Source organism: Mus musculus, chromosome 3 (assembly GCF_000001635.26).
Source record: "Mus musculus strain C57BL/6J chromosome 3, GRCm38.p6 C57BL/6J".
Taxonomy (NCBI): Eukaryota; Metazoa; Chordata; class Mammalia; order Rodentia; family Muridae; genus Mus; species Mus musculus.
In genome coordinates, this window is record NC_000069.6 from 29,641,382 (window position 1) to 29,656,799 (window position 15,418).

The 15,418-nt window shown below is 37.4% G+C and overlaps 1 protein-coding gene across 22 annotated transcripts in view; it reads left to right on the plus strand.

The window, feature by feature from the left end:
• Positions 1-15,418, plus strand: part of Egfem1 (EGF-like and EMI domain containing 1) — a 609,406-nt gene that overhangs the window by 559,729 nt on the left and 34,259 nt on the right. For 13 of the 22 annotated variants that reach the window (XR_003954418.1, NR_151636.1, NR_151637.1 and 10 more), the window contains 2 exons: positions 6,836-6,955; positions 9,388-9,510. The exons of 3 other annotated variants lie outside the window; for them this stretch is intronic. Coding sequence is in view for 14 of the 19 variants with exons in the window: in XM_017319784.2 (XP_017175273.1) it covers positions 6,836-6,955; positions 9,388-9,510 (243 nt within the window). In the remaining 5 variants the exon portion in view is untranslated. Of the gene's footprint in view, positions 1-6,820; positions 6,956-9,387; positions 9,511-15,418 lie in introns of all 22 variants that reach the window. 6 more of the 22 variants (XR_001783766.2, XM_006535559.4, XM_017319785.2 and 3 more) reach the window with 1 other exon arrangement.

Here is a 15,418-nt window from a genome sequence, read left to right on the forward strand (position 1 = left end):
ATTTGTTCCCATCTGCTTCAGGAGGAAGCTTTTCTGATAGCAACTGATCAAGGCACTAATCTGTGAGAATAGCAGGATGTAATTAGAATTCATTTTATCAATATGCATTTTTCTTTTTATTCCATTTTTTTTTTATTTTTCTCTTTTTTTAGGCACATATTACTTGATTTTGCCCTAGATTCAAGAGCCCTCTTTCTCTGGTTCTTGGTCATCCAAGCAGTGTCAGGTTTGGGTTCCAGCTAATGGAGTAGGCCTTGCCCTAAATCAGATACTCTTAAAATTTTTGAGCCAATATTGCCCTAGCATATTTTGCAGGCAGGAGACCACTGTAGGTCAAAAGTTTGTGGTTGGATTGCTGTTATGTTTCTCCTTTGGTAGCATGCAGAGTACATTCCTGTACAAAAGATGCTAGAAAGTAGTGGTGAAGGCTCTATGAAGACACCAGCTTGACATCTTCAACTCCAATAGGTTGTGTATGTGTTATCTTCAGCAATGGGAGCTTACTGTCAGTCAACTGAGGAAAACCTATAGTTTTGACAACAGCCTGGATTGTTTAGGATTCCCAGGGACCCAACAACCCAATTATAATAACTCAATCCTGATATGGGAAGTTTTGTTTGTTGACAAGAAATAGCCAATTGGGTCTTTGTCTCCCCTACTATTTGAAAACACACACACACACACACACACACACACACACACTCACTCTAGAAATGTTCAATATCCTTAGCCATTAGTGAAATGTAAATTAAAATTACTTTTAAGATTTCATCTTACACTTGTCAGAATAGCTAAAATCATAAAAACAAATAGCACCTTAAGCTGGTATTTTTAGAAAGTTTTCTCAGAAAGTTGAGAATAGATCTATCTCAAGATGCAGCTATACCATTCTTGAGCATATAAAAAGACACTTTGTCCTACCACAGAGACACTTGCTCAACCATGTTCATGGTACTTTATTCACAATAGTCAGAAATTTTAAATAGCCTAGATGTCTCTCAACATAAGAATGGATAAAGAGAATGGGGTATATTTACACAATGGACATTACTCATCTGGACAAAAATTACAACATAGAATTCACAGATAAATGGATGGAACTAGAAAAATCATACTGAATGAGGTATCCAGATCCACAAAGACAAATTTGGTATGTATTTACTTGTATGTGGTTATTAGCTGTGAAGCCAATAGTAATCAGGCTACAATCCACTGAACAACAGAGGGTGAGTATAGAGTAAGAGACTAGTGGGAACAGACAAATCTCATTAGGGAAGGGAAATGGAATAGATAATTATAGGTGGGCATATGGATGGGAGGATTAAGGGGTGAGGGGAAAGGGGCTTGTAAGAGGGAATATGGAGACAGCTAAAATTAACAGGCATTTAAGAGGTAGTATGGATATGTAATAAAGTTCATTACTTTTCAATTTAGCCTCAATAATTCTTTGGACAAAAGTAGAATGCAGTCACAATTTTTGCCATAATATCACAAGAATGGGCTCTTTCCCAGCTCCTAATATTGTTTCCTTCTGAAACCTCTTGAGCTGGACCTCCGTAGTCCATTAACATTTTAATACTACTGTCTTTCTAAGCTAGAGATGACCACTGAGAACAATGAGAACAGTTCCACGGAGAAGACAGGAGCTAGACTTTAGTCTAGAAAAATATAATGCATCTTAGCCACACTGCCAGGACAATGACTATCCAGTCAAGGAGATCAGGAAGTGGAAGCCCTGCTTCAGCGTTCAAGCACTTTTCTTGTCCTAACTCCTAAATTCTTCTAAATTTCTAAAAACAACAGCATGGTCAGACATATCACAGCAATATCCCCCTTCCGAGTACCAACTTCTGTCTTAGTTAATTTTCAATTACTATGACAAAACACCATGAAAAGGACTACGTAGAAAAACAAGTATATAATCAATCAGAGCATTAGATTCTATGACGATGGAGCAAAGGCATGGTGGCAGGAACAGCTAAGAGTTTTATCTTGACCTATAAGTAAAATGGGTAGAGAAACCCCAAAGTCCACCACAAATGATACACATCCTTCAACAGGTCACACACTGCCTAATCCTTCTGAAATAGATCCACCAACAGTGAACCAAGTGTTCCAGACATGTGAGTTTATGGGGACCATTCTTAATAAAAAAATCTTAAAAGATTCATTTATTGATATACTTCCAATAAATATGTCAGGGTCAAAATACATGGGATGTTCAAATACCCTACCAACCTGGGATGGACAAAATGCACTTCATATTAAAAAGCTCTGAGATATTCAATAGAACAGTTTTTTTCCTTCACTCAGATACTTATTTAATGTTGGAAGCTTTTCTCATGTGACCTTTACAAATATCCCTCATTGCTAGTGTGAAGGATCCCATTTGAAGAAAGCAGATACTATTAAGAATGGAAGTGGCCACTAACGACATTGAGAAAGGTTCCATGGAGGAGAGAGTAAATAGGATTCAGCCTAGAAAAAAAAGAATGCATATTAGTCCCACTGTCAGGACAATGAGTGTGCAGGCAAGGAGACCAGAAAATAAGGGAGGCTGATGCAGCCACTGCTTCCTCTTCAAGAGAAATGAAGAGAAGGTCAGCTGCACTGCCCTTTAAAACATTCACATCTCTTTATTAAGCAAGTACGTTCAAATAGAAGAATCAATGAGACATGACACTTGCTCTGAAGAGGGCCCAAGTACTCATTAGGTCATGAAGAATATGTCTTGATTATGAACCATACACACTCACAATGATCGTTCTCATTTTTCTTATTGTAATTTTAAAAATACAACTTTTTAGTGGTACTATTGTGTTAAGTAAAACACAGAAGTTTGAACTTCCAAACTTAAAGAATTAAACACTACATTTATCACCAGAATAAATATCTGAATGTTTCCATCCCCTTTGAAACCTCTCTTACAATGTTTTCAGAAAAACTCTCTATTCCTAACCTGGAGAGTTAGAGTGCTCTAGAGAAACAGAGCTGTTAATATACATAAATTCATATGTATATATTTACACACATACATGATTTATTAAATTACTTATTTATTTTCCATTTCCACAATATGTAATTTCCAACATTAGTGTATATGTATATATATGTATATATATATAAAACTATATATATATATACATATATATAACTAACTAACTATATATATATATATATAACTATATATATATATATAGTTAGTTAGTTATAGTTAGTTATAGTTACATATAGTTATATAATATACTTATATTTAGATTACATTGGAAAAAATATATACCAAACAAAGTGACAGAACAATAGGCCAAAATACCATAGACACAATAAATATATATTACATCGTTAATGACATTTTCAAGGTTTATTAAGATGACAATGCACCTACCATGTACTTATTTGTTATGGGTATGAATTGGAAACATGGTGTTTTGCACACACACACATACACACACAAATATATGTATGTACATATATAATTGGAAATATTAGAAATAGAATATGAATATATATCTTAAAAATGGACATAAAATATGGAGATATATATATATATATATATATATATATATATATATATATTTATATACACACACATATGAATTACTAGAATAGCTTGCAGACTGTGATACAGATAGTCTTACAATGGCTATCTCCAAGAGAAAGTCCAAGAATTCAACAGTTGTTCAGTCACAATTGTGGATGTCTCTGCTGGCCTTCAATATACACTGAAATTCTGGAAAAGTAGGTTTTAATGCTAGTGAAAGTGTGTCTCAGCTACAGGATAAATGAACTTGCCAGTGAGAAGGAAAACAAGCAGGCAAAAAGCAAATCCTTTCCTTCAGAGTCCTATATGTAGATAGCCACAAAAAGTTGGCCCAGATTTAAGGTGGGTCTTCCTTCCTCAAATACTTCAATGAAGTAAAAATCCCTCTTAGCTGTGATCAGCTGCTTGGGTGTTTTGTTAATTCCAGATGTAGTCAACTTGACAAACTAAAGATAGACATGGTATAACCTAAGCAACTTAGATCTACTTTTTACCACTGGGGATTAGACCTGTGCTTTGCAGAGGCCATGTAAATTGAATTAGTCTGAGTGTGATCATTTGTCTGGCCTCTTTCGCTCAACATAATGTTTTGTCAGTTCATCTACTTTTGCACCTATCAATACTTCATTGTGTGTTTTTATGAAGTAGCATTTATTAAATCATAAATAGCCTAGAGCAGTATTATTGGATTATATTCCACCTGCACACTTACCCTTATAAAACACAGCCATGGTGTCTTTTTAAAAATTGTGTTACATATATTTATTTATTGTGTGGGTGCACACATGGTGCTTTGTGGTGGGTGAGCTCACATGGTGTTTTGTGCAGGCACACAAGCCACTGAATGTATATGGAGGTCAGGGGATAGCTTCCCAGAGTTCGTGTTCTCATTGCAGCACATGGGGTTCGGGATGGGACTCAGGTCAGGCTTAGCAGCAAGTGCCTTGACTCTCTTAACAAATTTTTGTTTCTACTCAAAATATGAGGATTCTAGGGGCATTGCCATTTTGATAAACATTGTAATCAGTAAATATGTAATATAGATTTTCTGTGTCTATACTAATTTGAATTATGGTTCTGTGACATTATGTTTATATTATTATCTGTGTGTCATCTGGAGGAGTTGAGAAGCATCACACCTTACATATTTTTAGCATTAAGATAGGTTTTTTAAAAAAATATGTTTGATATGATGTACCAAAAAAGACATTATATTCTAATAATTTTATTTTTTTGAGGTAGAAATAAATGAATTCTTTTTCTATTAATTTGGGATTTACCTTCTATAATTTTTGAAATTTCTAAATCTTAGCATTGACTTTTGATATAAATACTTAAAGCTCCCTGATTCTTTAAACACTGCTTCAATATTCTCTTACTCATTTCAGTGATGTTTTGATTTAAAAGTATTTGCCTTGGGCTGAGAATAGCACAGTGGGAAAGTGGCTTACTGAATAGACACAAGGACCCGAGTTTGGATATCTAAAACCCATGTAACTGCTTTTGGCAAGGAGATAGACAAATAGAAAAACTCCACTGTAATCATTTTATATCCATTGATGTCTTGTTTTGACTGAGTTCATGGTTTGTTATTTCAAGGCCTTCTGTGCACTGAAAAAGATTGTGTACCATGCAAGTGCTGCTAAAGGAGTTATAAATGTCAGCCAGTCAGTGCAATATCATAGTTTCGTCTCCATAATTCTTAATGTCTTTTTCACAGAGTCTCAATTTACCTTTTTATCTTGTGGTTCTAGAGACAAATTCTGGATATTTATAAACCCTGGGTTTTTGTTTGTTTTTATATTTGTTTTTTAAACTAAACTCCAGTTGTTTTATTTATAAACTAAAGAGGCAATCTGCAACCAAAAGACACCCTATCTGTTTCTGTGGTTTTGTCTTATAAATTACATTCAAAGGAATATCCCCAGTCTCCAATGATTTCCATGAATTTCTTTGCATAACCTACATAAAAATGTCTCCATTCTTTAAAGAGCCAACCTGGCAATTTCATAGTAGAAAGAGGTAGTCTGAAGAGCCTGTGTTTGATGAAGGAACTGAGTGGATGTTCATAATTTTCCAAAACATAAATCCCCAAGGCAAATTCCACCAAACTCTTAAAGAACTCAGACCAAGGCTGTAGTTCAGATAGTATAAGCAAACACAACACCATTGTATGCATTGTGTGAGGCTGGCATTACTCTATTCCAAAGATAAGAAAAGACATTACCAGAAAAGAAAAGTATAAAATAAATGAACATTTCTCAAATTCAAAAGTTCATAACAAGTATAAGAAAACCTCACTGAACCACTTATAAAAATAATTATAGTCTAGGATCAATAATTGCTCTTAGACAACCAAGGGTGTCTAGACATTTAGAAAGTCAATAACCAGAGATTATGGTGATATATAGCTGTAACTCTAGCATTCTGAAGCCAGAATTGAGGCTGGGGGCAGGGGATGGAGAAGGAAGGGGTTCAGGTTGGGTTCAAGGCCAGCCTGGATTACATACAAATACCCTGTTCTCAAAAGGAAGAATAAATTCACATCCCTACCATCAGGAGCTAGGGATCCTCTCTTTGTGTCCCCAATTGCCTTTTTCTGAAACCATGACTAGTGACCAAATGTCAGAAGGAATCTAGAGAAAAAAGTGTTGATCTGTGAATGGTCCTACTATTTGACAACATAGAACAGTGAATAGGGAAACAGAAACAGAATGAAGCCTTCTAAAGGACAGTTTGTTGGTGCCATCATGTATTGGAGGGCAGGAGACACGACCTTGGAGTCAGGGATATTAAGCTAAGTCCTTTATGACCTTGATCTCTATATTTATTTTATTCAGAATCAGGCAGGGCTCAAATCGCAAAGCAGAAACGCATTTTTTGAATGAGTTCTGCAGGAAAGTGGGAAAAACTATTCTGTTTTAAGTGTAGAATAGATTTTATTTAGTGCATGGGGAGGGGACTTAAGAGGGTGGTAGAGCCACAGAAAGGGAGAGAGACAGAGAAAGACAGAGACAGAGAGAGACAGAAACAGAGATAGAGACACAGAGAGAGAGTAGAAGAGTAGAAGCCAGCTATGAGCAAGGGAAGAAAGAGCAGGGAAGGGTATACGGAGGGGGGAAAGGGAAGCGCAAGGGAGCAAGAGAGGAGCAAGAGACAAGAGATCCTTGAACGTCTTTAAATGGGAAATGAATGACTTCAATAGCTCCTTGACTTTTCCTTGTCCAGCCTTCTACTCTGCATGTCTTCCTAAACTGAATGAATTACAAACTATCACAGTCTCATTCCTTTCAGAGACAGACCCCTGTGCAGGTGCAAATGGATGTGCTCACCTATGTCAAACTGAAAATGGCATGGCCAGGTGTGCCTGCCACGCTGGGTACCAGCTGTCTGAAGACAAAAAGGCCTGCGAAGGTAGGAAGCTGAAGCTGATGTCTTAATTGGGTAATTGTTTGAAATTCTGTTGTAGTCAGATTGAACCCTTGGAGCAGGTAGGAGAAAATGTATTTTTGTTTATGCTAAAAAGGAATACTTTAATTCTTGACTTGATCACTATGAAAAGTATTTTTATAAGGATACAAAAAAAATCTCAGTGTTGAAAAAATAAAGACCTAGTGTGCTTTCAGAAGTAATGCTTTTTGTTTTCTGAGTTTTCTTTTTCTTTTCTTTCTTTTTTTTTTAAAAAAAATGAAATCCGGAATTAATATTTAAAAACCCTCCATAACTACACAGGGAGTTTTTGATTATAGACTACAGAGGTGGGATAACCTTTGAAAAGCAAGTATGTGCAAATTAGGCTCTCAGAAGTTAGGAATAATTAAAATGAGAAGAGAAAAAAAAAAACCTGTAAACACAAGGTTACACATTTCTGTTTCCAGAAATAGCAAAGCAGACACACTTCAGTTCAAAGATGAAAAGGCTAAATTATTGCGTGACTGGCACCAATGGAGGATCAAGGGATTCCTGTGGGACAGTCTATGTTTTAATGACTTCTGAGAGAACACGGAATCCTTCATTTGTATCATGACATCTTCATAAAATAAGAAACAGTATATTTGGATTAAAAATGAAAATAGCAACACGTTCCTTGACTTACAGGACTGATAAACATTTTGAGAAATTGAATAGTAACCAGACACAAAAGTCAGTGTGAAAGTTTTGGAGGAAAATGTGGGGGAGGCTGATGAAATGGCTCAGCTAGGACAGGCACTTGGTGAGAACCCTCAAAACCTGAGCTCAAGGCCCAAGGACCCATCAGGTAAAGGAAGAGAACCAGCGGCTACAAGTTGTCCTCTGACACAAAATAAAGAAAAAGACATAAAAAAGGATTTATGGATTTTAAACATTATTTTGGTAATGATATACCCCTTTGATTTCCACATCTCTATTTAATTATTGTTTTATTATTTTATATATGTATGGGTATTTTACCTAGATGTACGTTTGCATACCATGTACAAGCAGTAACCACAGAGGCCAGACAAAGGAATCAAATCCTTGGAAATGGAGTTACAGAGGATGTGAGCTCTCATGTGGGTACTGAGAATTGAACCCAAGTTCTCTAGAAGATGAGACAGTGCTCTTTATTGCTGAGTCATATCCCCAGTCCCTGGTTTTCATTTCTTGTTTGCTTTTTGTTTGTTTTGTGTTTGTTTTCAACACATCCCAACTACAGTTTCCCCTTTGCCCAGTCCCCACCCCCTTCCCTCTCTCCCAGATCCACTCTTTCTCAGTTTTCCTTCAAAAATGAATAGGCTTCCCAAGAATATCAACGGAGCATTACATAACAAGATACAATAAAGCACACATTTTTCTTAGCAACTGACAGTAGGGATGGTAGAGGAACTTAAGTAGTATTTTCTTTTTAACTGACAAGCAAGATACATAGAAAAATGCATAACTTCTGTTTTTCAGAATTCTATTTAAACAGCGATACAGTAATCCTATAAAACTCTCCCCAACACCACTGCATATTTGGGTGCTCTAACAATACAGGAGAATGGGGACAGGCATGCAGGTGTGTGCAAAGAAAATCTACTAGACAGAAAAGAGGTGACAGGACAGAACCTCTTCAAACAAAACTGAAATTGCAATGAGTTAAAGTTACCATAACCTTCAGGAGAGAGACAGGATACCCGCATCATAAGGCATGCCTTGTAACAGTTAAAAAATGTACGTGGACCAAGTATCTTGAGAAAGGTTTCATATTTGACTTGCCCATCATTTCACCTTCTCCTTTACAACAGGGAGTCACAATATTTGGGAATATGTGTGCATGTGTGTATAATTCTACATATATAATTCATATATATGTATGTATATATGCAGACATATGTATAAATATATAACACTTATACATATGTCCATGCAATAACAATTGATGAAGAATTGATGGCCATAAATTCGAAGAAGAATGAGAAGAGATATATGGAGGCTTTGAAGGGAGGGGATCAAATGTTATAATTAATGTATTATCTCAAAAGCAAACAAAAATACCATGGACTTGAGATATCTGTTCAAGAATATGACATATTAATAGCATCAAACTACAATGGCTTCCATTTGACCTATTGAGGAATAGATTAGAACTATTATTTATAGTTACATTCAATCTTTTTTAAATTAATAACATTGTTTCAAATAGATAAGAAGTGATATGAATGAGCATCTGGCCAGCACATTCATAAAGCTGGCTTAGTCACAAATACCTCTGCCTCACTGAGTGTATGTAGACTGTGGTATTTTTAAAATTAGAGGCTAAGTGGAGGATACTCATTTTTATAGTTTACAAACAGAATGGGAGTTGCTAAGCCAGCTACTGCGTATGTCTCTCTCTCTCTCTGTAGATATAAATGAGTGTGCTGAAGAACTCGCTCCCTGTGCTCATCACTGTGTGAACTCAAAGGGGTCCTTCACATGTACCTGCCACCCTGGCTTTGAGCTAGGAGCTGACAGAAAACATTGTTACAGTAAGTAGCAACAATGGCAGTCTTCGGAGTCAGTGATGGTCTACAAATATAGAGCAAGAGCAATAACTGAAAGAATGAGGCTGAAAATTCTTGGCTAAGCAGAAGTTCCAAAGCATGTTGCCTGGTGGGACAGAGCAACAATGGGGATGGAGCAGTGTAACCTGCTTCGTTCTACTGCTGAGAAAGCAGACAAATAAAAATTAGTTTGCCTTGTGGTCCACAGGATAGTCAGTGGGGATTAAATCTCAGGTCTTCTGATTTCAAACTCCTTGACTCATGGCTCAGATGCTTTGTGAAGTCCTATCTTCTTGTACCACCTCTGTTAAACACTAGAGGTTCCACGGTAATGCTCAAAGAAGAGGAACCAGCATGGGCAAAGAAAACATGAGAGGAAAGAGCAGCTGCAGTCTGTGATTGCATCCCACACACTGGGATGCTCCAAGGTGTGTCTTCAGTAGTGGCTTCTTTTGTCCTTGGCGTTCGTCACACCTCTTCAAATGGTCCCTGCGATTTCACATGCTCATCACTGAATTCAACCCTGTAGCTTCCTTGCCAAGCACTTATTAGCAGTGTCTCCTGGGGGTACTATATCCCCCATCTCCGCTCAGTTGCACGGTTTAAGGTGTCCATTGTTAGAGATGTATTTTAAATGCTAGACTCCGGAGTTATCAGCTGTAGCTGCTATTGGAGATACTTCCTAGTCAACCCATTCCCTGTAAGCACACTGTTGACTTTCCTAAGCTCAGAGCTGCCCGGTACCCAACCAAGGGTATCTTCATCCTCCCCATTTCTACTCCCATAATCTTCCAAACACCAGCATGTTTAAGTCTCTTATAAATTTACTCATCTACTCTTACTACCTTTGCTTTTATCTATTTCTGACTTTCATAGCATCAAAAACCAGATGCAAACTACCATGCAGGGTAACAAGTTTCCCCAAATATCCAATAGAATTAAAAAGGGAAAAATGTCAATTCCTATTAGTACAAAGGAGTTGATCCTATTGCTGCCAAAGGCATTTCTTTTGCTGTGTTTGGGGATTTATATCTCATAACAGACAGAAATCAAGAGGTTGACTCCCATAACAATTCCCTTCTCATCTGAATGATCATCACTACTGTCTTCCAAATTGTCATTAGCACCATTTCCTATCTTAAAAGTACTCACCAATGAGCTCATGAGAATTTCCACAAGGGAGAAAAGTTAGCTAAAATAGTTTCCCTCTTTCATGTTGTATCTTCTCATCAGCCCATGTTAACAACAGGTCTCTCTCCTCTCTCTCTCTCTCTCTCTCTCTCTCTCTCTCTCTCTCTCTCTCTCTCTCTCTCTCTCTCTCTCTCATATTTTTTTTCGAGACAGGCTTTCTCTGTGTAGCCCTGGCTGTCCTGGAACTCACTTTGTAGATCAGGTTGGCCTCGAACTCAGAAATCCACCTGCCTCTGCCTCCCAAGTGCTGGGATTAAAGGCGTGCGCCACCACCGCCCAGCTCTCTGTACTCTTTAAACTCTGTCCTTCCATGTTGCCAGATAAAATTAAAACCTTGCCAGTTTTATCAAGTTTTTGGTGACTTTCAGCCCTTCATTATAGTGTTGGATGATTTTGGTCAACCTGACACAAGCCAAGGTATCTGAAGAGGGGCAATTTCAATTGAAAACAATGACTTTATGAGATTAGCATGTAGACATGGCTGTAGGCCATTTTCTTAATTATGACTGATGTAGAAGGGCTAATCTATGGAGCTTGCAAGCAGGCTGAGCAAGCCATGGAAGGTAAGCCAGTGAGCTGTGTTCTTTTGGCTTCAGTTCCTGACTCCAGGTTCCTTGCCTGCTTGTGTTGCTATCTTAGCTTTCACTAGATGAGTATATATATATATATATGTATATGTGTGTATATATATATATATATGTATATATATATATTATATATATATATATATATATATATATGCTTTTTTCCCAGGTTGTTTATCACAGCAATAGAAGCCAAACTAAAGGGAAAATTGCTTTCATTTTTCTGAAATGCTTTCTTCTGTACACTTACATTGGTGTAATTTCTCCTCTTTATCTCTGCTTGATCTCAATAACTAATTTGTGTTCTCTACTTCTAATGATATCCCTTAACTGTGTTCTCAGTGAGCCCACTTACATGATTGACAGCTACTGCAATTGGAATGGGACCCCTTTCTCAAAGATCCTCTTTGTACTCTTTCATACCCACCAATAAAGCCAAAACCCTCATAGTAAAATTCACTAAGTCTTAGTGCTGGGACTTAAGTGGCCTTTCATCTCTGCGTAAGCAAGCCCTCTACCTTTATCTGATATTTCCTCATACTATATGTATTTTTATTGGTGTTAGACAAAAAACACAGCTAAACTAATAGACAAATGAGCACACTCACATTCATTCTGGGAGATTCATCTCCTCTTTGTAAAATTCTGTTTCTTGGTTTGCTGATGTATCTTTCAAGTGCATGTATGCATTCCCATTGTGTATATAGTGCAGTTTCTCCACCAGGATGTTTTGTAACGAACAAAGTAAATAAAAAGGGAGAAAAACTGACTACTAATTAAGAAAGGACTTCTGGAGTTGCATTCATTTGAATGCCTGCCAGAATCCCCTTTTGGGAAGAAGAAAATATGGATGCAACATTTCTTATTAATATTTGGTTTTAAAATATAGCCAGAGTTTTAGGGGATGAGCATCTTTGAAAATGTGCAAATGAATCTTACCATCTGACCAGCACATTCTTCGCTACCATGAAAGAAGGTCCATTATTAGTAGTGGTTTATGAGCTAGAGGCTTTCTTTGGAATGTACTCAGGAAAGCAATTTGCCCTAGAGTGGGATGCATTAGGTGGCAGTGCTGTTTTACATTTACTTTCCTGATGAGAATATTTAGCAACGTTCTCTCGACAGCCAATCCCAGACCTTAGTATTCACTACTGACATACAAGCCTTTGTGTGAAAATGTGTGTTCTGAGGTTTCTCTAAACCTATAGGCAGAGAAAATCTTTTAAGAGTATGATGATATTTAACTGTGAATGTAGCCTCTGTAGGTAATGAGAGTATTGCAAAGCAAGTGGTTCACCTTTGTCCTAGAAAACGCTTTTTGGATATTTAATTTCTTTAGAGGAAATCTTGAAATATTGTCTTATACAACCACTCAGTCCCCACAATGTGCTATGAATTCATACTCACTGTCTTGTGATTTGAATTTGGAAAGGTCCACACATTTCATAATTAGTTAAGATTTTCATGAAATAAATTCTCAACATTGTGTTATTAGATGTGTATGTTTTATGTTTTGTGTCTCTCAAGAAAATGACATTTGTCGCCTATGAGAAAAACAGGTTCTGTTCAAATATAATTTAAAAATTTATTTTGTATGTGGGGGTATGTGGCATGTGTGGCTCATTCCTCTCTCTCTCTCTCTCTCTCTCTCTCTCTCTCTCTCTCTCTCTCTCTCTGTGTGTGTGTGTGTGTGTGTGTGTGTGTGTGTGTGTGTGTGTGTGTGTTAGAGTACAACTTTCAGGATCCTGTTTCTTCCTTCTGACATGTGTGTCCTGGTAATTGACCCAGGTTGTCAGGCTTGGCTGAAGCTCCTTTACCACTGAGCTGTATCTGTGGCCCCTGGGTGATATACTGTATAGTAGGAAAGTAGCCATTTGTTAATCATCCAGATCGAGAACTTAAAATGTCAGCTTACTTTTAGTGCCCAGTTGTAGATCTAAAGTTGGATTTATTTATTTATTTATTTATTTTTGTTTGTCTTGACTTTCTGGAGAAAGCATAGCCCTCACTTGCTATGTATTCTTGCCTGGCCCAGAATTCATGGACAGTCTTTGTGTTTCTGCTTCCCACGTGCTGCCATTATAGGTGTGCACCACTACACAGAGCTTATATCCATTTAATCCTATGTGTTCTAATGAGATTAGTATATTATCAGGTATATATGACTTAAGCTACTATATTCAGCTATATTCCTTCAGCACCTTAGGTACTTAGCAAGAATGGGCAGAGTGTACACCGTCATTTTCAGATAGACAGCCCTCTGGTTTTTTCCCTTAAGCATTGAAGAGAATTAGAGAATTTCTTACAGTTTCCAATGACCTCAAACAATCTTCTGCAGGACTCATTATGCCCACAGGAGACAGGCACTTATGGGTATATGTAAGAAATTGGCACAGAAGAAATTGGCATTTGTAAGGCCAGTGCTGAGTTGGAGCTCACATTCTGGACTAAAGAGGCCAGGCTCTTCTTGTCTCTGACACCTGTTGCCAGAAGGAACTAGAGCTCTCCCCATGTTTACAGCCACCACTTTGCTATCCTTTCTCAGATATGTTTACTTATTGCATAAATGTTTTCCTGAATGTCTGTATGTGCACCGTGTGTGTGCTCAGTGTCCACAGAGGTTAGAGAGAAGCATTGGATGCCCTGGAGTGATGATCATGAATTCATACAGAAGAAGTAAAAATGACAGTCATCAAACAAATCTCCATGGTCTTGGTCCTCAGTATTGATGCAGCTTCTTTTCACTAATTGAAATATCTATACTCTGAAATGTTCCAAACTCTAATATAGTTGAAACACTGACATAGTACCAGAGGGGAAGATACCACACTTGTTCTTCATGGTAGATAGTAATAAAAAGTATAAATGTGCAGTTAAAACACTGTGCAATATTACCTCCAGAGTGCCTAATGAAGGTATAAAACACAAATAAGTCTGATGTTGAGAACTGGCTCTCATATCCAAGGTCTATTGATATAGCTATATATTTTAGCATTCAAAAAGAAAATTTAGTGAATTCTTGTTTAAATCTCACCTAAACGCAACCAATCTGAGTGGGTAGAATTTAACCTGGGAGACCTGGTTCTTGACATCAACAATGTTCTATGTACTATTACATTGATTTGACATCAATCAATTTATGTATTTTGGAAACTGATGGGGATTGTCCTGATGGATTAGGAAATAGCAACCCTGGTTTAAATAACTCTTTACACAGTGGCAAACAGGAAATGTGCTCACCTCTGTGTCATATGCTCTGTGTTAGCATATCTTAAAAAGCCCATCACTTGTCACTCTTCAGCCCTTTGTTTTATCCTTTAGTTTTCTCAGTCTTAAGCCCAAGACTTTTAACAGTACATTGATTAGCATAACTGTCCTTTATTGTACCTATCTTTGGGAATGTGTTTTTGAATATTTGCTGCAAGCTGTTATGGCCAAATAAAGAAGGAATAGTGGGGTTGGCAGTGACAGGGACCTGCAGTGTTCACTGCGAGCCTACAAACTGCTACGTGTTGTAGCAAGAGGCTGTGCTGATGGAACACAGTCTTGGAGACTAGATTCTTCACACAGCGATAATGATGAAACGTGCTCATGAAGAGCGCCACAATCTCAGGTACATTTGTCTTACTCCCCCACACACACCTCCTCCTCCTCCTCCTCCTCTTCCTCCTCCTCCTCCTCCACAAAGGGGCAGTGCATTGAAATTCCATTCCTCAAACACTGATTCAAGTATTAGATTACTTCTTGTATCTTCATTCAGAAAATCGGGCTACAATGTCTAAGTGCTCAGGCCAGTCAGCATTCATATGCTGAGCCTGATGCTCACCAATATGCCAGAGTTATTAGCATATGCCAGGATGATGACATTCTTTAAAAGTAATAGTATGATTATCAGATAAGTGCATTTTATGTGCATCAAAGCTGGTTAGCACTCTCACATGATATGACTCACATTACAGAGAGTATATGGGTTTAATGTATCAAGTTATTCTTAAAAGTATTTTCAAGAACCCACAGGCACTGAAAAGAACACTAATCAGTTTTACACACACACACACACACACACACACACACACACACAAAGATAGATAGAGAGAGAGAGAGAGAGAGAGAGAGAG